This window comes from Selaginella moellendorffii, unplaced genomic scaffold, assembly GCF_000143415.4.
Source record: "Selaginella moellendorffii unplaced genomic scaffold, v1.0 SELMOscaffold_17, whole genome shotgun sequence".
Classification (NCBI taxonomy): Eukaryota; Viridiplantae; Streptophyta; class Lycopodiopsida; order Selaginellales; family Selaginellaceae; genus Selaginella; species Selaginella moellendorffii.
In genome coordinates this window covers 180,691-201,978 of record NW_003314278.1, presented here as the reverse complement: position 1 = coordinate 201,978, position 21,288 = coordinate 180,691, and the positions used below count along the sequence as shown (strand labels likewise).

At 50.2% G+C, this 21,288-nt stretch overlaps 8 protein-coding genes and 1 pseudogene across 8 annotated transcripts; 5 read left to right on the top strand and 4 right to left on the bottom strand.

The window, feature by feature from the left end:
• The first annotated feature begins 2,567 nt into the window (after positions 1-2,567).
• On the top strand, positions 2,568-4,297 carry LOC112346833 (annotated as a pseudogene).
• Positions 4,298-6,666: 2,369 nt separating this feature from the next.
• LOC9642782 (cytochrome P450 716B1) lies at positions 6,667-8,358 on the top strand. The gene is made up of 3 exons (XM_024676530.1): positions 6,667-7,721; positions 7,781-7,971; positions 8,033-8,358. The coding sequence occupies exons 1-3, from the start codon at positions 6,797-6,799 to the stop codon at positions 8,324-8,326; spliced, it is 1,410 nt and encodes a 469-aa protein (XP_024532298.1). The 5' UTR covers positions 6,667-6,796; the 3' UTR covers positions 8,327-8,358.
• LOC9642781 (tRNA (guanine-N(7)-)-methyltransferase) lies at positions 8,189-9,779 on the bottom strand. Its single transcript, XM_002971347.2, has 10 exons — positions 9,687-9,779; positions 9,451-9,612; positions 9,346-9,399; positions 9,191-9,266; positions 9,046-9,125; positions 8,940-8,989; positions 8,801-8,885; positions 8,646-8,744; positions 8,355-8,595; positions 8,189-8,303 (listed from the first exon to the last, which is right to left on the bottom strand). Exons 2-9 carry the CDS (start codon positions 9,607-9,609, stop codon positions 8,380-8,382), a joined length of 819 nt encoding a protein of 272 aa, XP_002971393.2. The 5' UTR covers positions 9,610-9,612; positions 9,687-9,779; the 3' UTR covers positions 8,189-8,303; positions 8,355-8,379.
• Positions 9,620-11,419, top strand: LOC112346832 (pentatricopeptide repeat-containing protein At4g02750-like). Its single transcript, XM_024676603.1, has one exon. It carries the CDS (start codon positions 9,620-9,622, stop codon positions 11,417-11,419), a length of 1,800 nt encoding a protein of 599 aa, XP_024532371.1.
• A 19-nt stretch (positions 11,420-11,438) lies between these two features.
• Positions 11,439-13,613, bottom strand: LOC9640068 (cucumisin). Its single transcript, XM_024676601.1, has 5 exons — positions 13,586-13,613; positions 13,227-13,388; positions 12,516-12,946; positions 12,082-12,295; positions 11,439-12,007 (listed from the first exon to the last, which is right to left on the bottom strand). The coding sequence occupies exons 1-5, from the start codon at positions 13,611-13,613 to the stop codon at positions 11,439-11,441; spliced, it is 1,404 nt and encodes a 467-aa protein (XP_024532369.1).
• A 454-nt stretch (positions 13,614-14,067) lies between these two features.
• On the top strand, positions 14,068-14,722 carry LOC9640067 (oleosin 1). Its single transcript, XM_002971563.2, has one exon. It carries the CDS (start codon positions 14,107-14,109, stop codon positions 14,578-14,580), a length of 474 nt encoding a protein of 157 aa, XP_002971609.1. The 5' UTR covers positions 14,068-14,106; the 3' UTR covers positions 14,581-14,722.
• Positions 14,723-15,022: 300 nt separating this feature from the next.
• Positions 15,023-16,805, top strand: LOC9642780 (UDP-glycosyltransferase 85A7). The gene is made up of 2 exons (XM_002971562.2): positions 15,023-15,741; positions 15,794-16,805. The coding sequence occupies exons 1-2, from the start codon at positions 15,246-15,248 to the stop codon at positions 16,693-16,695; spliced, it is 1,398 nt and encodes a 465-aa protein (XP_002971608.1). The 5' UTR covers positions 15,023-15,245; the 3' UTR covers positions 16,696-16,805.
• Positions 16,806-16,829: 24 nt separating this feature from the next.
• Positions 16,830-19,541, bottom strand: LOC9642779 (pentatricopeptide repeat-containing protein At4g02750). The gene is made up of 2 exons (XM_024676521.1): positions 19,301-19,541; positions 16,830-19,255 (listed from the first exon to the last, which is right to left on the bottom strand). Exon 2 carries the CDS (start codon positions 19,225-19,227, stop codon positions 16,858-16,860), a length of 2,370 nt encoding a protein of 789 aa, XP_024532289.1. The 5' UTR covers positions 19,228-19,255; positions 19,301-19,541; the 3' UTR covers positions 16,830-16,857.
• Positions 19,306-21,195, bottom strand: LOC112346831 (type 2 DNA topoisomerase 6 subunit B-like). Its single transcript, XM_024676600.1, has 10 exons — positions 21,160-21,195; positions 20,984-21,104; positions 20,821-20,922; positions 20,738-20,764; positions 20,586-20,682; positions 20,463-20,535; positions 20,120-20,407; positions 19,850-20,069; positions 19,710-19,798; positions 19,306-19,647 (listed from the first exon to the last, which is right to left on the bottom strand). The coding sequence occupies exons 1-10, from the start codon at positions 21,193-21,195 to the stop codon at positions 19,306-19,308; spliced, it is 1,395 nt and encodes a 464-aa protein (XP_024532368.1).
• Between the last annotated feature and the right edge of the window lie 93 nt (positions 21,196-21,288).

The window sequence follows — 21,288 nt, the reverse complement described above, 5'->3', positions numbered from 1 at the left end:
AAATTACCCTAGGGCTTGGGCGATGGAGGCAGTGATAGTCGAGCCGCCGCAGGATGCGACTGTGCATGTCGTGTGCTTGCCGGAGCTGGGGAGAGTGCAGGAGCGAGCTGTGTTAATTTTCCATGCAGCTTATCCGAGCGTAAGAGATATTCACCTCTATTCTCTACATATCGAACTTCTCAAGTTACGCCGATCTCGCCTCATGGATCACATTCGAGCATCTCTGGAGCTGTCAACTTTCGGTACTCCACGAGCTCTGGAGCTCGCATTCACAAAGTAAGAGTATGTGCATTGTACCTTTTCCAAAACATCGGTGGTTCTTTTGCAGGATGAATGAAGAGCTGCGGGCTGTGGTAGGAACATCAGATTGCTGGGTATGTGGTGGTGATTACTGCTGTTGCTGTAAATGTTTGCTTTGGTTCTGGTTATAGGATTGGTGTGCGCAAAACAGGTCCTTGGTGGTGGTGCTTGGAGATGCGCATGTGTATGTGTTTGGCGAGGCCTTTGCGTCGGTGATGCTGTGCCGAAATGGGAAGGACGAGATGCTGACCCGTCCAAGTTCTCTCTACCGTCTCAAAAATGCTAGCCCGCCGCAAAGTAGCAGTGAACCTTTTTATTACCACAAGGTACTCACTCTTTTGTTGAAATTTGTTATTCTGGAAGCTTGGTGGACGCAGGAGCGGGTGACTACAGCAGACACCTATCTTCTCGTTGCATTGGCGCACCTGAGTTGTCACATGGATGGCGATTATACTAGCGTTTTCACCACTCGGATTGACGCAATGGTGAGTATTTTATACTTTTGATCCTCAAACGAGCTTGTAATGTGCGAACTAGTACAGGGCCTCGAGGAAGCTTGCCGCCAGATTGCTGCAGGGACCGATGAATGCAGGACGTTCGCACTAGTTCCTGTTGGAGAGCTGCTGCGACAGAAAGTGGCCAATGGAGAGGAAGACCCAATCGATATGAATCCCGAGCCTGTGGACGAATCTGAATCTGAATCTGAATCTGAATCTGAAGATGAAGATGAGTTCGAAGACGAAACAGCGATGATAGAGTTATATGATGTTACACCCTGTGGTTTCCGCCCCCTAGGTACGTACAGGACATCAATTATAGCTATATGACCATATTACTGTTTTCAGTCAATGGGAACGCTCAAGTACCCGAACCCTATATCTGTTGCAATCCCGGACCTCCTAGGGACCCCTGCATAAAGGTGATGGACCTCAAGGTAATAATACTTCAAATTTCCCTCTTGTTTTTTTTTTTTTTCCAGAGGTCGTGGTTTGAGATTTAGTGGCTTTTGATCAGGGAAAGGACCTCAAGCTTGTTTGTAAAGTCGGCTCTTGCAAGTTTGTGATTAAAAGCGGGGACATAAAAGAGTGGTTTGTGGACGGAAGGAAGGACGCTATTGTAGTTCCTGTTGGAGGTCAGATACACAGAGGTAACGCAAAGGGGTGTTTGGCATTTTGACATGAGCTTCTGTCTTTTCTTTTCTCTTCAGAAATAGGTTTTGCCACTGGGTCGAGCTTTACTGGCTTGGATATCATGTAAGTGTCTTTCCTTATTTCGTTTTCCACCTTTTAACTGACTCGTTTCTCAGCCCTTCAGGAGGACTACCAGCACCTAAAATCATTATTACTAGAGGCCCAAAATACTTCAAAGACATGGAGACGGAAGCTGCCAAGCAACTTGGTCTCACTTATGAGTATGTCGGAGTGTGTAGCAAATTTGATACATTGTGCTTTTGCTACTACAGGAACGCTATAACATTTGCTCGCAAGAAAGGCGTTAAGCACATAGCGCTCCCAGCTATCTCGTGCGGATGTGGCGGGTTTGTACTCACACCTTACCTCTTGTATACTGAGTTGGCATTGTGTTTCAGGTTTCCTCTGGATAAAGCGGCACGGATTGCTGTGGAAAGCGTACAAAAGGCACTCAGAAGTGCTAAACCGTCCATTGAGGTAAGCTGCCCTGGATTAGACATGCCTTTGTTATTCTGTGTTCGAAATTGTAGGTTCACTTTGTCATAAAGGACGAACCCACCTGGAGAGCGTGGGTAGCTGCAACAGACCTCCTTGCATTTTGGAACTATGATCGCTACCTATCTTATCGGTGCAACAGACCTCCCTATCCAGTCCGTGAATGAGAATATTGTTGAAGGGATATTCTTATATGACGTTTCCATGAAAAGTAGAATAATTATCAATTTTAAGCCAAGTCCACATTAATGGTCAGAATTCAAAGAATATCGAGGAGTGGCGGCCGGGCGAGGCTGTGATGGCGGTGATGATCGAGTCGTGCTGCGACGCCGCCGGGATCCGCGACGTCAGCGCGAGAAGAGCTGGAGGCCAGGCTGAAGGAGAGGGACGAGGCCAACATCAGAAATTTTCGGTGATCTCTCGCGGTGCTTGCAATTACAGGAGAGTGGTGAGGAAGATCTTTCGCCATTCCTACCTCAAGAAGAGGCAAGACAAGAAGCTGGAGGAGCTCAAGGACGACTACGAGTTTGTGAAGTCCGTTCGTGCAAGCCGATATCATGTCCGACGAGAACGAGCCCGAGGATGAGAAGGAGAGCAGGAAAGCTGGCGCAAACAGAGCACGAGCACATTCTCGAGGAGAGAAAGAAGCTGTCAATCTATCCATACCGGCGGATACTATAGAGCAGTACCAGGTTCTTGTGATAGTGGGAGAGAGTATCTTCACGAAGCTGGCTACACCAAGGGTGGAAGGATCGGGTGCACTCAACCCCGGAGTGTGGCGGCTTGAGTGGCCCAAGAGATGAATGCGAAGCTCGTATTCGATTCAGTTTGAAGATTGCACCTCGGAAAAGACTAAGCTCAAGGACATGACAGCTGCTGTCTCGGCAAGCCGGATCTCAAGAGCTACAGTGTGATGATCGTCGACGAGGCTTATCTCGACGGACCTCCTGTTCGGGCTGATGAAGGACATCAAGCTCGCTTCCGGCAAGATCTCAAGGTGCTGACCTCCAGTGCGACTTTAGACGCCGAGAAGTTCTCCATGTACTTTGATGACGCCCCGATCTTTACCATTCCGGGAAGGCGACATCCCATGTTCACCAAAGGCTCCGGAGGTCGTACTTGGACGCTGCCGTTGTGACGGTGCTGCAAATCCACATCATGCAGCCCCCCGGCGTGTTTCTGACGGAGCTCGAGGCAGCGGTTCCAGGATAGCGGAGCTGATCATCTGTCCCATCTATGCCAACCTTCCATCGGACTTGCAAGCAAAGATCTTCGAGCAGACTCCTCCTGGAGCACGAAAGGTGGTGCTCGCTCATCATAGCTCCAATCTCCAAAGCGGCGGCGATACAGAGAGCCGGACGAGTGGGGCGGACGTTCCCCCACGTTCACGCAGTGGTTGTTCAACAACGAGATGAAGGACAACACGGTGCCGGAGATCCAGCGGACCAACCTAGGCAACATCGTGCTCATGCTCAAGAGCCTGGGCATCAACGACCTCATGAACTTCAACTTCCACTGGCCGAGACGCTGGTGAGGGCCCTGGAGCAGCTGTATGCGCTGGGCTCGCTGAATGATCCAGCTGGGGAGGAGGATGGCCCAGTTCCCACTGGACCTGATGCTGTCCAAGATGATCGTGGCTTCGCCGGACAAGTTCAAGTTGTTGGAAAATGGATCTGGACAGACTAGGGATTGAACCCAAGACCTAAGCTATACCACACCATGTTGGAAAATGGATCTGGATTAAACCCAAGACCTCTTACACCGGTGCCAAGTGCTCTACCACTAAACTACCTGCCCTAGTTGTGTGCATGTTCAACTTAAGTGCTGCAAGGAGATCATCTCTATCGCCGCGATGCTCCATCTTCTACAATCAGGTCCACGCCGACACGGCCCGCATGAACGTCCACTCCGGAATCGCGCTTGCGCGTCTACGACTCGTGGAAGGAGACCAACTACAGCTCCAACTGGTGCTACGATCCAGGTGCGCAGCATGAAGCAGGCTCGCGACATCCGGGACCAGGAACCCGCAGGTGGTGCACATTCCTCCCGGCTCGGGCCTCTCGCAGGTGCTGCCGCGGTGGGTGGTGTACAACGAGCTGGTGCTCATCACCAAGGAGTACATGAGGAATGCGATCGAGGTGAAGGACTGGCTTGTGGAGATCGCGCCGCACTACTACAAGAAGTAGGACGTGGAGGACGTGAGGAAAGGGGGCCGCGTCCACGGCCTAGCTTCTCTACTGTGGCGGCTTGCTGTGCTTGACTGTGGAGAAAGCTTGATCCAAGCAGTGGAGAAAGAGGATGTATCGGTCTAAAAATCTCTTTTTTTTTTCCTGCATACTATAGTAATACAAATTGAGCAATGGTTTGAGGAGCTCGAGTACCGCATTCTTCTGAGCGGTCACCACCACAGCGTCGCGCGCTTTGTCGCAGCTCTATGAGCTAGAGTACAGCGACTGGGGGGCTTGGGTAGCTTGCGGTGAGGCCATTGCGGTGGCCGGATTAGATGGAGTCACCGCTTGTGTTCCTCGTCAATCTCGGGCTGGAACAACCAAATCAAGAGAGAACTTATACTTCTTACCAGGCAGCCAGCCAAAGGAGCTATGACACGAATAACCACCTTGGGGGAGACGCCGTAGGCGGCAGCCCCCCGTGAAACTTACAGTTGGTATGAGATACGCGAGAGATTTTCGATCGGATGCCAAACCGTGCGGTGGTGGCGTGGACTGGGATCATTCTCGGCTACGTGCAGAACGACGAAGGCGACACGGCCTTACTGCTTTTCTCCGCGATGCTCCTCGGAGGCTGCTCAGTAAGATCATGGAAGTCCAAGAAACGCAAGTGCTCCCAGGCATCCTGTCAAAAACCCGGCAAGCGTCTGCCATGCTCGCGCATTTGTCCACCAGAGCATTCGAGACGAAAACGTCCGAGTCGTAGCCCCGGTTCGCAGCCTCAGAGTGAAGTCTCGCGCCTTGGGACAGAGCCTTGATCTTCATAGCTCAGCTCGGGCAGGAAGCTTGCGTTTGCAAACAAACGGAAGGCTGCGAGCCAAATACTCTAACGTTTGTTGCTGTAGCTAGCGCTCTCGCACTCGCAGCTGAAGAAAAGAATCAGCCACTGCCAGAAGTTTTCATTGAAGTCTGGCTGTTCGAAGTGGGGCGTGTTTCTGTGATCTTCAGGTCTTGATTTTCTGCAAGCTGACATCTACATCCATCAAGCTCAGCGTGTATGCAAGGAATGGCATGCCATGTTAAGCACACGAAGAGTATGATCTATGTGAGACCAGGCCAGAAGAGGAATTGCTTGTGGTTAATCAGAAAAGTGGCCACTTGATTTGGAGCATGCAACACAAGATATGGGTGAAGGTCATCTTCAAGCTACCACGGCCTTGGGGCAGATCTTTGTTTGCCTACAAATTCTTAACGTGTTGCATGGGAGTATGGTGTATGGGTCTCTTTGAGGGTGACAGCCTTTTCAAGGTATTTCTTTGCAATCGCATCACAGGGCAAATTTACAAGGCTATAGAACCTCCCTGTACAACTGAGGATCCTTGGAAATTCTGGGGTGTACCTAGTTTGGAGGGCGGGGAGAAAAAGCCAAGCTGGTCAGCGCATAGCTGGGTTGAAAACATCCAAACATTTAATGCCGCAGCGCTGCCACTCTACGTTGTGATTGACTTTGCAGATCACCAGTATGATGACCTAGAGTCGTGCTGGGTAAGGAGATCAGTCACATTGAAAGAAAGACGTACGGAACTGGAGTGTTGTGGAGTTTTCATGTGCAAGGGTGAAGTTTATATGGTTGCTGGCTTCGTGACAAGCCAGTGCTTCAAGTGCTTAGGCGTGGAGAGGGTAGCTGGGAGTGCGAGTGTGAGTGGAAAGCACCCATTTGCGAAAGATTTGATCGCAAAGAACTTCGGAGCTGTAGTAATGGAATCGACAGGATAGGATGTTTTGTGGGTATAAAAATCCAGTGATCATGGGGTTTCATGCTGGTACAAGGAGTGGACCAATGTGACTGGCAATTCTTATATTCAAGATTGCGACTCAATAGCGTTTTCAAAAACTTGATCTCGCCTAAAGCATTTCTTGTTAATCAATCCCTTTTAAGATTCTTTTATTCATGGGGCAGTTTGACGTAATTGGGGTGGATAATGCTGATCCAATCCCTTGCAGTGTGCAAGAATTGGCATGCTTGAGAGTTCTCATCAGGTTGATGTTGCAAACTGCCTAAGATGAAGACGGAATTTGTACATCTGAAAGTTGTGGGGGGAATTCCATTACCCCACGTATATGAGGCTCCATACGTGGAGCTAAGCTGTTTGATTAAGCTTGACAAGCTCGTGCCTCTCATCCATGGTTTGGAGAAATTTGTGGAGTGGCACCGTGAGGAGGGATTCAAAGTTTGGATATAAATTCCGGCCAAGGAGAGAATGATATGAAGCATTGTGTGTAATGATAATTAGATTAACACTATGATCAAATGTCAGAATCTATGAAACTTTACCTGATATTATCTCCGTACACGTTTCCACCTTGGCGAGCACGGCAATTTCTCAACTCCCAGTGAGGATTGTTCAGCAGCCAGCTATCTTCTGTGTCTTGCAGAGAAGCTTTGTAATGACACCAAGGTGTCTCTCCGCAACCCAACGTCCGACTCAAGAAGAAACAATGGTGGCAAAATAAAAGCGCGCATTTTGTTTTAGGTGAGAAGAAGATTCTCTAATTTGTGATACCGCAGACTTACTGTTCGTTTCAACTCTGTTCAGACGAGTTGCGCTAGTTGTCTTGTTTCGAGGGGCTCATTCCTTGGAGATGATCCTTTTGCTAGGTGCTTGCTTCCTTCTTCTCATCACCACCATCTTCGCAATTCGCTTCTCTCCCAGCTCCAATCTTCCTCCAGGCAATCTCGGATGGCCGATTGTCGGGGAGACCCTCCAGTTCCTGGCCTTGTTTAGAAAGAACAAGGCATACAGCTTCTTCCACGAGCGCATGGCCAAGCATGGGGGAGTGTTCAAGACGAGCCTGCTCGGCTCCCCCACCATCGTCATGCCCGGCCCAGATGGGAATAAGTTCCTCTTCTCCCAAGAGAACAAGCTCGTTGTAGGATGCTGGCCTCCTTCCACTGCTAGCTTGCTCGGCCCGCGCTCGCTAGCAGTCCAGACTGGCCAAGAACACCGGCGACTACGGGAAGTGTTCATGACGTTCCTCAGCAGCCAAGCCCTCGGAAGATATCTTCCAAAGCTCTGCTTGCTTGCACAGAGTTTCCTCCAGTCGAAGTGGAATGAAGAGGCCGTCGTCACTGTAGCACCGCTGGTCCAGAGCTTCGTATTCTCGGCTGCCTGTAATCTGTTCCTGAGCATGGACAAGGAGTCAGACCAAGAGCTCCTCCTGGTTCCGTTCTACAAGTTTGTGAAAGGAATGATGTCTCTGCCAGTGCATTTCCCAGGGACCCGTTACTACGAGGCGTTGAAAAGCCGGGAGGCAATACTTCGGCTACTGGATCCGGTCATTTCCGCCAGAAAGAAAGAGCTGCTTGCGAATCCCACAGACGACCGGGACATGCTATCGGTTCTCCTCACAACCTGTGACGAAGATGGGAAACTTATATCAGAGAACGAGATAGAAGACAACGTACTATTGATGCTGTTTGCCGGACATGAGACGGTCTTTCGCGCTCTCACGATCACCATGAAGATGCTAACTGACAACCCACACTGGAAAGAGGAGCTCTATCAAGGTACAACTTGTGTTGTTCACTTTCGAGGCTACGACAAGTTTCTCTTTTTCTGGATACAGAGCATTTGGAGATCAGAGCATCTAAAAGCAAACCCGATTACGTACTGGAATGGAATGACCTGAGGAAAATGAAGTTGACATGGTGCTCGGTACAGGAGTCCATGAGGTTGTATCCGCCGTCTCCAGGTGCTACAAGAAAAGCCACACAAGAATTTGAGTACGCTGGATATCGTATTCCAGAGGGATATAAAGTAAGACATCAGTTAATCTTGTAGAAACTTTGCTCACCACTTTTCTTCTCTTTGGTTGAAGCTCATGTGGTCTGTTAACACTTCCCGGATGAAAGACGAGTTCTTTCCGGAACCTCAAAAGTTTGATCCTCTCAGGTTTCAAGGCAATGGCCCAGCTCCTTACGTCTTCACACCGTTTGGAGGAGGGCCTCGGACGTGCCCTGGAAATGAATTTGCAAAGATGGAGATGCTCGTTTTCTTGCATTACCTGCTGCTAAGCCACGACTGGAAGCCTGTGATCACAAATGAAGGTATTATAGTGGAAACAGCGCCTCTGCCGGCCCATGGTTTGCCTGTGAAGCTCAGCAAGAGATGATCGTCAGAATCTATCCATGGAACTTTACCTGACTCTTCAGCTATACTGTTAGATTATCTCCGTTGGTAAATAGCTCGGTACATCTTTCCACCTTGGGCGAGCACGGCAATCTCTCGTTCACTGCAAACTCCCAGGGGATTGTCCAGCAGCCAGCCATCTTCTGTGTCTTGCAGAGAAGGCTCGTCAAGCTTTGTAATAACGCCAAGGTGTGTCTCAAACTGGTTTCTCATGTCCACCGCAACCTCCTCTACGTCCGACTCAAGAAAAATCTGCGCAAACAACCTCAGTTTCACGCTTAAATAAATTAGTATTCACGTACTTTTCCACCTACAGCAGTGTATCTGATAATATCATTCACTAGAGCTGGCTGGACGATTCGTCTCTTGCGATGTCGTAGCTTAAAATGCGGATCCGGGCACTGAGAGAAGCTACATGAGAAACAAACGACAAACAAGAAGCTGGAAAGAATCGTACCAAAATGCATACAAGCTCGAGTCTTCCCGAATAAGTTGGTAGCAACGAGCCAAAAGACACTGTTGCGTTTGCAGTCAGGAAGTGTCTGTCAAGAATGGAAGGTGTCAAAAAGCTATTACAATGGAATCGGACAGCTTACGCATTGACGAGATTCAGCTCCTTGGCCCAAACATTAGCCTTCTCGACCAGCTGCACAACAAGAGATTAAAATTGAAAGAAAAAAAGCGTAAACAAGAACAGCCTACCATCCGGCGAACGTCAAGGCCCAGGTAGTTTTTAAAACCGGCATTTTTCTTTGCTAACAGCAGAGAAAATTTGCCCTGTCCTGGCATTACGAGAGTACGAGAATTAGAAGTGCTATAGAAGAAAAATATGGAGAAGTAGCTATACCACAGCCAATGTCGACCGTTAGAGGCAATGCAGGATCGGCGAAAACATCCTTCCAGTCAGGCAGAGTAAGAGGCTCCTAGAAAAAAGAAAAGAAAAAGGTACCTCATTAGAAACAAATGCCCGTTCCGGGCAAATGCTGAAACAAAACTTCATACCATCAAAGAAGCCTTCATGGGATTGCAGTGTTGCCTCCTCCTCGCGCCCTTCACCTGGAAACGAGCAAGCGATCAAGAGAGGACTTCCAGATCCAACGATCTTGCCTTGGTTCTCAAGAGCTCGAGATCCAGCTCCTTGAATGCATCATCGATGAGCCGGTGAATCAAAACTGGCTGCGGCTGCTTTTGCTGCTCGATCGCAGAGATTCTTGCGCAGTGGCAGCGAGCAGGGCGATCGATCAGCGCCTTGACGCACGGCATCATACCCTAATGTATGTGGAAGAGCAAGAACAGCGAAATCTTGGAGATTCTGGACAGGCACGATCGCCTGGGAACCTCACCCGATCTAGTTGCGCTTCTCAAGAAATGTGGCGATTCCAGGGCGCTCGAGAGCGGCAAGCGCGTCCACCTTTCCCTCGCCAAGGCGGGACGCGATCGAGAAACCCTAGCTGGGAATCTCCTCGTCCAGATGTATGGAAAATGCGGGAGCCCGGAGGACGCGAGGGCGGCGTTCGAAAGAATAAAAGAGCCCGATGCCTATTCATGGAATATCCTCGTGGAAGCATATGCCCTGAATGGGCATATGGATATTGCGAAAGCGGTCTTCTCTCACGCACCCGTGAAGAACGCGGTGTCCTGGAATGCCATGCTAAGAGCATATGCCCGGGTAGGGAATCTAGAGGAAGCGCGTCACCTTTTTGACGAGATGCCGGAGAGAAACGTGGTGGCGTGGACGTCCATGTTGACCGCATATGCCCAACGAGGGCATATTCTCGAAGCTTATGAAATCTTTGGAAGAATGCCGCGAAGAGACTGCGTTGCTTGGAACGCTATGATCGCGGCATATGCGCAGAATGGGCATTCGCTAGAGGCGCTAGTTTTGTTTAGAGCTATGGCTCTCGAGGGGGAGAGGGCGAACGAAGGCACTTTCTTGGTGGCTCTTGACGCCATCGCGCAGTTAGGAGCTCTGCGAGAGGGTCGAATCATCCACGCCACTGCTCGTGAGATCGGGTTTGATTCGATCGTAGCAGTGGCTAATGCCATCGTCGCGATGTATGGGAAGTGTGGCAGTGTTGAGTCTGCTCTTGGAGCGTTTGCTATGATCCAGCAGAAGGACGTGATCTCGTGGACTGCTATGATCAATGCGTATGCTCAAAATGGGCATTTGGAAGAAGCTCTTCTAATGTCGAAGCTTATGCTCATCGATGGCACTCGACCCAATGAAGTAACGTATCTTTGCGTGCTTGAAGCTTGCTTGGTGCTTCAGGATGGAAGATCACTCCATCGCTGCATTGACGAGCAGGATGGGAATCTAGTGAGTAAGGTTTCTATCGGTACTGCGCTTGTTACCATGTATGGGAAGTTTGAGTGTGTAGAAGACGCCGAGAGAATCTTTCATAGTATTGTCGATCACAGTGTTGTCTCTTGGACAGCAATGCTCACAGTGTATGCCGCGAATGGGCATTTTGAGATGGCGTTGCTCTTTTTCAAGCTCATGGATCTGAACGGTATTACTCCAAACAAAGTCACTGCCAGCATCATGATCCAAGCCTGTGCCGATCGACCTTCTCTGTATGAGGGTTCTTTGATCCACTCCAGCATAGACTTTGCGTCGAGCAACGCGATGGTTGTCACAGCACTGGTCGATCTCTATGGCAAATGCGGGAGAGTCGAAGAAGCCATGAAGATCTTCGGCAGTGCCTCTTGCAAGAACGTCCATTCTTGGACGTCAATGAGCGAGTGCTTTGCTCGGAATGGCTGTGGCAAACAAGCCATGGTTTCATTCCAAACGATGGTTTTGGAAGGAATGGAGCCCGACACGGTGAGCCTGATCAGCATTCTCGCTGGATGCAGCCATGGAGGCTTGCTTCACGATGGGTTGCACTATTTTCTATCGATCACTGGAGACTTCCATTTGACACCGATTGACGATCACTATGCTTGCCTTGTGGATCTTCTAGGACGAGCTGGAAAGCTGGAACTCGTAGAGAACTTGGTGCAAGGCATGGAAGTTACAGGAAATACGAAAGCTTTGCGTAACTTTCATGGAGTTCGTCAAGTACATATGCGATGAGATCTCTGGAAAGAGCCAATCAAGACGACGAGGCAAGAACAGCAATCGGGCTGCGAACACGATGAACTCCATCGCTCCAGATCAATGCCGAGTAGATCCAGGTTGCGTTGGTGTGCCCTGAAGAACTCGCCAAGGTGACCGCCACCTTGAAAGAAAGCTTGGCTCCGGAGCTACCGAAACGCAGCGTCTCGGGTTCCACCACAACCGAGAGCCTGGCATCGCTTGGCTTGTCCACGCTCGCGCGGTAATCCGATGGCGACGATCCCACGCTCGTCAGCGTCCTGGCGACGGTCACTGCGTTGCTCTCTCCAGGATCAAGCCGCGCGATTCCAATGGAGGGATAGTTTAGATCGAAGGTGGAGTTTGTGGAGCACGCAGTGGACTTGTCCCCAGTGATGTTGCGAACTTGGGCCGAGGAGTAGCCCGTGCTGCAAAGGTATGAGATGTAGTCCGTGGGTTCTATGTCGTAGACCAGCCCCGGATCGAGCGCTTTTGCTGGCTGGATTTGCCCGGAGCCATAGCTGAAGAGTGTCGCTGGCTCGCCGTAGGATGTTTTGATTGTTTGGTTTGTATTGTCAAGAGTTGTGGCTGCAAAGAACATGATCCTTTCTTGTTTCATATCCATTATTTGATTTGTAAGCTTTCGAGATTGGATAGTTTACCTGTTGTCATGAGCGCAGATTTTAGAGCAGCGGGGCTCCAAGATGGATGGACCGACTTTACGAATGCCAGAGCTCCCCCAGCGTGAGGCGTGGACATGGAAGTTCCGGAGAGAAGGGCATAGTCGCTGTAAATGGTACCGCCATTGAATCCTGGAACTGCGATACCACTTGGCCAAGCTGCCAAGATATCAACACCAGGAGCAGTCACGTCCGGCTGATAACAATATACAAATAACAATAGTAATAACAACAACATGAAGAACAAAAGAATAAGAATACAAAGACGACTTGCCTTGATTATATCCGGACTAATCGGGTTTGGCCCTCCCAGTGAAAAGTATCCCATCTCGGGTGCTGGCTTGAAGTTATCACTCTCGTTTCTCTTCGATCGATCAAACAAGTTAGACAAATCACCAACTTTCGTTTAGAGTTACCTTGGCTTTGTCAATGCTCCTGTCAATGGTGCTAGCAGCGATGGTGAAAATCCACGGCGCGGCATTGATCACCTGCATCGTCCAGATACCAAAGTTTCCAGCCCCGGCCGCTACCGCGACGCCCTTCTCCACCGCGTGGTAAGCTCCGATCGCCAACCCATCCAAGCTATACTTCACCGCGGGTCCTCCGATGGAGACGGATATCACGTCCACTCCATCGCCCACCGCGGCGTCATACCCCGCGAGGATGTCCGATTCTTCGCAGCCAATCCCCCAGCAAACCTTGTAGATGGCGAGGCGTGCGAGAGGCACGCCACCCCGGGCGGTTCCTCGAGCCAGGCCTTGCATGCTTGCGTTGCTCACGAGCCTTCCGGTGGCTGTGGAGGCCGTGTGTGTGCCGTGGCCATTGTCGTCCCGGGCATTTCCATACTCTGGCGATTTCACTCTAGAGTTGAAAAACTTCGCTCCAATAAGTTTCCTGTTACAAGGTCCACAGCGGTTTTTTCTTTGTCCAAACTTTGATATTTGTTTTTCTTACCTGTTGCAAAGGATGATAAAGGAAGAGTTTATTCCGGGTGGATTCACGCACTCTCCTCTCCAGCGACTTGGAACTGGTGTCATGTCATCGTCTCTAAAGCTTTGAGATTCCGGCCAGATTCCTACAAGGTAAATCAATATGGTGAGTTTTGGTCTTTTCACTTTCTTTCTTACCTGTGTCAAGGAGTCCCACAATCACGTTGTAGGAACCCGCAGCTTCATGGTTTTCTTTGTCCGCTACAACCATGGAGTCTGTCAACCCAAGAAAGTCCCATGATCGCGTGGTCTGGATTTGATAAGTTTTGCTGGGATAGATGCTAAGAACTTCTTGTGATCCTGCTCACGAATATCAAAACTCTCGATCCTTTCCACAAGTTCTAGAGACTTAACTGGACAGTAACTCCGCTTGTTCTTCGTCTAATCTTGCAGAGAAGCCGCTAAACGAGTACCTATAGCTGTGAATCATTGACTCTTTGGCAGAATCCAAACTGCAATATAAGGTAAGAACTTTCAGATTCACCGTGATTAATTACCTCCCAGTGGCTCTGGAGAGAATCTCATGGTGGCTCTCGCTTAACCTCTGAGCATCAATCCCTTGGGTTCCTCCCAAATACACAATATAAATCTGCCAGTTTAGACACAAATCAAATAATCACTAGTAAATAATGTTCTCACTTCTTGATTTACAGCAATCCCCACGCTCAAGAAAAACCATAGTAGAACATAGAAAATCATGGCTTTGATCATTATGATCAATAAATCAGCCGATCTTTTGGATATAAAACCAATGCTTTTTCTAGTTAAATCCGGTGGACGCCGCTCTCTTTTGTTGGCGAGTGAAAAACCACGCATTTGACACGCATTTTCCAAAGTTAAAAGTTTCCGCACTGTCGCCACAGTCCACCACCCAATTTGCATGCATGGACGCAAACAATCTCGTATAAAACCATACCACAATCATCCCTCCAAACATTCAATCTAGAGGTTCCAAGTCCTCTAGCTCTCGCGAGTCTTTTTTCTTCTCTTTTTCTCTTCTCCTTTCCTTGTATAAGCGATGGCAGCTCGCGATCAAGCCTCCCGCGCTCTCCAGCAGCAAGATCCCCGCGGAGTGATCCAAGGCCTCCACCACAAATCTCCGTCTTCCAACCGGATGCTGGGCTTCGTGACGCTCATCACGGGAGCGATCGTGACGCTCGTCCTGGGCGGTGTGACCATCGGAGGCGTGGGGATCACGCTCTTGCTCGCCACCCCTGTCTTCCTCCTCTTGAGCCCCGTGCTCGTCCCTCTCGGCATCATGGTGGCTCTCGGGATTGGAGGCTTCTTGCTGGCTAGCACCGTCTTCGTTGGCTTCTGCTCTTTCGTCTCCTGGATCTACAACTATGTCCGCGGCCAAAAGCCTGTTGGAGCAGACAAGATCGACGCTGCCAAGCACCGCATCGCTGATACTGCCTCGCATGTCACGGAGAAGGCCCGGGAAGTGACTGGCTACTTGCAATCCAGGACGCAGGAGGTTGCTCCAGGAGCGTAGAAAGCTCTCCTTTTTTGATCTTCTGTGCCGGTAGAGGAGGTTCTTTTCTGGTTTTTGCTTGCATGGGACGGATTCTTCTTCTTCTAGAGTTGTAGCAGAAATAAATGCGGTAGCGCGATTTTCTTTTTGTTCTTTTCTCCTGTTCGTTTGTACCTGGACAATACACAACAAAAGAAACTCTTTATTTTCGATCCCAAGTTCTCAAATGAAAACAAAGGAGCTCTTACCATTTTATATAGACTCTTGACACGTTGAATTGTCTGCTGTGAAAACATGCCACTTTTGCTGGTTCGTTCCACTTGTCCCCACCATGAAATTTACTAAGCCAAGTCTTTGTGAAGTTCTAAAGCCATACGAACACTGGAAAAACGAAAACCAGTATCATATCAAGATAACATCGGACGTTGGGGAATCGTTGACTTACTCTTCATAGCGTGTTGGAGGAAATCCGATTTGAGTACACAAAAATACGAATGGCTAGTTGTCAATTCCCTGCCGAAGATGAAGATTAAAACAGGATCACCCACAGTAGACGCTTCTGTAGATGCCGCGGCAATGCGATTTGTCGCTGAGCCAGCTCGCCTCTAGTATTTATCCACTCTGCTCGCCAGTAGATTTGTGGATCTGTGTAGGCATTCTGCAGTAGAAGAGTGTAGAGAACTCCAATGGAGAGCAGTACGGTCGTCGTGTTTCCATTACCTGTAATGGGGCACATAACTCCCATGCTTCACTTTGCTGCTCGTCTTGTCTCGCAGGGCCTCAAAGTCACGTTCGTCACCACCAGAAGAACACAATCGAGAGTTCTCCGAGCAATCAGCGAGACTATGCCCGACTCTGCAAGCACACTCAAGTTCGTTAGCATTCCAGATGATCAGTTGGAAGGGCAAGGAGATACCAAGAAAACCGGCATAGAAGCCATCTGGGAGGCGATAACTCTCATGCACAGTTTGCGAGGAACGTTTGAAAGGCTGCTGGAGGAAATACTCAATCAAGAGCAGCGAGTTGCTTGTCTAGTCTCTGATTTCCTCCTGGACTGGACGGGCGAAGTCGCGGCAAAACTCCATCTTCCGAGAGCTGCCTTTTGGACTTCGAATGCGGCATTCTTGCTGTTAATGATCCATGCGCCAGATTTAGTTTCCAGCGGATGCGTCCCTCTGCGAGGTAAGTGTAAGAGAGTACCTATAGAACGTACTAAGTCTTGTGAACTTACCAGAGGAAACAAAGGACGAGTTCATTCCATATCTCGAAGGAGTTCCACGGCTGCGAGCGAGGGAGCTCCCATTCGCACTCCATGAGGAAAGTCCAGCAGATCCTGGTTTCAAACTAAGCCAGAGCTCCATTAGGAACAATCTCAAGGCTTCCTGGGTTGTCACGAATACCTTTAACGAGATAGAGGTGGAAGCCATCGCTGCTCTCCGCCAGTTCGTCGAGCATGAGTTAGTGGTGCTCGGTCCGATGCTGCCAAGCTCGTCCTCCTCCCTGGAAACAGCCAAAGACACAGGAGCGATACTTAAGTGGCTGAACAACAAGAAGAAAGCTTCGGTGCTCTATGTCTCGTTTGGAACGGTGGCGGGGATAGATTCCATGCGCTCGATCAAGGAGCTCGCGAGAGGCTTGGAGGCCAGCGGCATAGATTTTGTTTGGGTGTTTAGAACCAACTTGGTGGAAGACAAAGACGAGGACTTCATGGAAAAGTTCCAGGAGAGAGCGAAAGCTCTGGAGAAAGGACTAGTTGTTCCATGGGCACCACAGCTCCAAGTGCTCCAGCACGACGCGGTGGGAGGATTTCTCACGCACTGCGGCTGGAATTCCGTCCTGGAGAGCATCTGGAGCGGAGTTCCAATGCTGGGATGGCCTTGCATGGCCGAGCAGAATCTCAACCAGAAATTCATCACGGACATCTGGAAGATCGGCGTGCCATTCGACGCCGCCATGGACGCTACAGCGATTTCCAGCGCCGTGGTCAAGCTGATGCAGGGAAAAGAGGGCAAATGGGCGAGAAGAAGTGTCGCAAGAATGAGAATCGCCGGTCAACGCGCCGTGGCGCCCGGAGGAACATCTCACAAATCCCTGGAAGAGTTTGTGGAATCTCTCAAGCTGGATCGAGCAGCGTAGCTTCTTTCGCGGATCTAAGCGCTAAATTAAATGCCTGTGACGTACGTACCTCCGCTTGTTCTCCTTTTTTTAGGGTTCTTGAGATTAAATACATTTGACTTTTCCCGCGATTTAAGGCTTTTGAATTTAAACTTCGCGCGCAAACCTATTTAAAAATGAGGGCTACCAATAGTCACAGCACGAGCATTTACCATTCTCAAAGTGGTGGAATCGACTCGCGTCCCTCATCACGATCTTCCTCTTGGTGATCTTGGCGATGATCTTGGTGGCGGCGTGACAATCCGCGCAAACTCTCAAGTTCTTGAGCACGAACAGAGGACTTCCATCCGGTGTGCTCATCAATCCAAACATGATGGCCAGCTTCTCGCTGTGATGGAGCAGCATCCTCACTTTCTTCTCCTCCTCCACATCGTAGAGCGCCACTCTCGTGTCCGGCCGATATCCTTCTCGCTGGAGCTCCACAAAGAGCCGATCCAGTCCAGCGTAGATCTCTTCCTTCCTGGCATGGAGCTTGTCATTCGCGGCGAAAGTGTGGATCCGCCCCCTCACTTCGATCCAGCTGAGCCCCGGCTGCTTCTTCACGTTTCGATCCGCCATGACGCTCCTCAGCCTCTCGGCCAGATCGAAGTTCCTGATGCTCGCGTAGATGTTGGCCATGAGCACGTAAGGCGACGAATCCTCCGACATCACCAGCAACCTCTGCGTCGCTCGCTCGCCTCGACCAACGTCGCTGTTCACCCGGCACCCCCCGAGGAGCGATCTCCACGCTCCCTCCTCCGGCTCGAAAGGCATGCTGTTGATCAAAGCCTCGGCCCTGACAAGCTCTCCGGATCGTCCCAGCAGATCCACGACGCAGAGGTAGTGGTACTGCGTCGGATCAATGCCCCAGTCCTCCTGGATCGAGACCAGCAGCTCCACGCCGGTGTCGAGCAGTCCGGCATGGCTGCAAGCTTGGAGCACCGCCAGGAAAGTGATGGAGTCCGGCTCAAAGCCTTCCAAGCACGACTCCGTGAAACGGTCCACCGCCAAGTCCCCCAGCCCGTTGTGTCCATAGACCGTCAGCAAAACGTTCCACGAGGAGATGTCCCGGCTCGGCATGCTCTCGAAGATCTCCTCCGCGGCTTCAAGGTTCCCGGACTTCCCATACATGTTGATGAGAGAGTTCGCCACCTTGAAGCTCGTGAGCAGCAACCCGGCCTCGGAGACTCTCTTGTGGAGCGATCTTCCTTCGGACTGGACCGCGAGGCAGGCGCAGGCGTCGAGAGCCGCAAGGTAAGTGACTTCGTTGCATTTGACGCCTTCCATTTCCAGCCGGTGGAAGATCTCGAGCGCCTCCCGGCCTCGATCGTTCTGGACGTAGGCTGTGATCATCGCGTTCCAGCAAACCAAATCGAGCTTCGGGACCTGCTCGAACACCTGCCTGGCGTCATCGGTGCTTCCACAAGCTCCATACATGCTCAGCAGCGCTGTCGCGACCATCTCGTTCCTTTCCAATCCACTCGAGTGAACGCTGTCGTGGATCTTCTTCCCTTGCTCCAAGTCGAGGCCAGCGGCAAGAACAGCCACAAAAGTCCCCCTGTTGCGCTTGATCCTGGCCGGCTCCATGAGCTCGAAAACCTCCAGAGCTTCGTCAGTATGCCCGGCTTGCGCATACGCGGAGATCATCGCGTTCCACGACACGACGTTCTTCACCGGCATTCGATCGAACAGACTTCTCGCTTCGTCCATCTGTCCGTTCTGAGCATACGCCGCCACCATCGCGGTCCAAGTGACAACGTCGCGATCTTCCACTCCCTGGAACACGAGCTCGGCTTCTTCCACGCTTCCACACTCCCCAAACATGGTGATCACTGCGTTGGCGACTTTGGCAGACGCTACCAGCAATCCGGTGCTCACCAGGACCGAGTGAATGATCCTGCCTTGGCCGATCGAGCACAACTCGAGGATGTTGATGAAGCTGATCTCGTTTGGCCTGGTGCCATCGAAGCTCATTGTCCAGAACAGGATGAACGCCATTCTGTGGTACCCGTTCTGGGCATACGCCGCGATCAAGACGTTCCATGACACTGCGTTTTTCTGCGGCACCTTTGCAAAAATCTGAAACGCCCCGTCGAGCTGACCGTTGTTTGCGTACGCTGCTATCACGGCATTCCAGGAGACCACGTCTCTGTCCGGCATCGCCTTGAAAACACCCACGGCCCGATCCAAGCAGCCATTCTCGGCGAATGCAGCGATCATGATGTTCCAAGAGAAGAGATCTTTCTTGCGGATGCTGTCAAAGGCGAGGGCGGCGTCGTCGATGCTGCTACACTTCCCGTACATCTGGACGAGAAGATTGCCGAGAAAGGTCTCATTCTCGTAACCGTAGCGTCGGAGATGTTCGTGTACACGTTTCCCATCGACCAAGTTTCTCTCGTTCGCACAGCGTCGGAGAAGAGCCGCGTAAGCTTCGGTATTACTGCAGAACCTCTCCTGTCCGAGATCCTTGTCGTTGTCGGCTAGACCCACTTGAACTGTCAATACCAGAGCCATCCCATCCGATCTCCGAAGATCAAAGCCACTACACAGATCAGTTAGAGAAGTGTATCAAAACCATGTGACTTACCTCTCTTATGGAATTGTAAAGAAGTCTTCAGCATCAGACTTGTCGGTGTCACTGCTGGCTTCGATTGCTAAGTTTTCGTAGGTGATTAGTTTTCCCGTGTTTGAGTTGTCAGTGTCACTGCCGGCTTCTTTTGCTAAGTTGTCGTAGGCGATTAGTTTTCCGGAGTTTGAATTGTCAGTGTCTATAACGATTGAACTCAGCTTGTCACTGATCTGGCCTTCTAGTTTGTGAGTCTCTGACGGTAGCAGTCCCAACAGTGATGCGCACTGGGCTTGGAACGATGCGTCTGTGGAGGACTTGATCAGTCCTGCAATGCATCTAGAGAGGTCTGGAACGCACGACATCATCTGCACAGACGATGTGGCTAAGAAACGAGAAACGAAGAAAGAAAAAATAATTTGGAAGCTACCTTGATTGCTTGGGGGCTCGCCAAACGATGAGGCAGTTTTAGTTTCAAGTCATGAAGAGCTCCTTCAATAGCCCGTTTCACCTGTTTCGCTTCACATCTAGCGTTCAATCTCCGTCCAGGTTAAGAAAGCAGTCAAGGACGATATACCAAAATCAAGATGTCTTTCAACAGGATATTTTTCGTGACCTTGTGGAGAACAAGATCAATCGACTCGTGTCTGGAACACTCCCAAGTGATAGTAGCCGTCTCTGTGTCGACAGACTGTACTGGGAGATTAAACTTCATCCAGTCAACCTTCGACAAAAACTGCTGCATCGCCGAAGGCACTGGAGTGTACGCAAAATCTTCGAAGTACATAATCTGCAACACAAGACCGAGTTTATAAGCGTTTCATTTTAGATTTTACAAACCTTCGTTTTTGAAGACACCGTCGTCAGTGGTTCAGTAATAGCTACACATGCATGTAGACTAGAACCAATGTTGTCCGAGCCACCCCTTCCAATGTTGACATGTATACCAGCTACACGATCCGCTTCCGAAAGGCGACTATTGTGCAAATAGTGTGCAAAGCCTGTCGCAAGCTCATCAAGCTCCGATGGTTCTCTTGTCAGGACCTCTCGACTCTGGTAAGTGTCGCGCTCGCCTCGACAATTAACGTAGTGCCATTCCAGGGACACTTCGATAATTGGAAGGGAAAACTGAAGAGAAACCTGGTAAGCTCAAGAAAAGTATATCATCGATAGTTTTACTGACCTTCTCCAGCAAATTCCTGAAGGATGACACCGTTTCCAGCGTCGGGCCTTCAATGTCCATTGACACTAGCGTTCTGAAATTTCCAATGCTAAAGGCGTCGAATCATTTTCTGTGAGTACTTACCGCTTTTCTCTCCATTGCGGTCGGAGTTCTAGAATCTGGAGGCCGCTAGCGTCGGTGAATCGCAATTGGTAGTTACGCATTTTCTTCTCGATGGGATCTGGCAAGAAAAAAAATCCAATGCTATAGATCACTTGAATGACTATAGATCATACCCGGGGTGGAAACCTCGAGCACTCTATCTGGAACAAAACAAAAATAATGAAAATAGTGACAATTAGAGCACCAACGTTCTTACCCCAGAGAATTTCAGCATGATCCAAGATAGGAGGATTCGCAACAACGAGGTGGCAAAAATCATCCATCGCTTTGCCAGTAACGCTGAGACCGGTATCCGAGACTGCAAGATCATCGCTCAATACAGCGAAAACAAGAAGAAGAAAAAAAGAGGAATTAAGAACCAGAGAAGCTGAATTTGGAGCGATCCACGCCATCGCAAGCATCGATGCAAGAAAGAGTGACCGAAATCAAAGCTCCAGGATTGCTCGCACTCCGGCATCGAGAAATAGCGCTCCCGATCACCTACATTTGCAAGAAAGACGCGATCGATCGATATGCGCAGGCGCGATGAGCTTACCGCTTGCATCGGCGCTGGCGCCTCAAACACCGCCATCGCCAAAAAGTTCTCTCTCCAAATTTCCTAAACCCTAGGGCGGGAAGAACACTCAAACAAAATGGCTATGGAAGATAACGCTGCGATCATCGC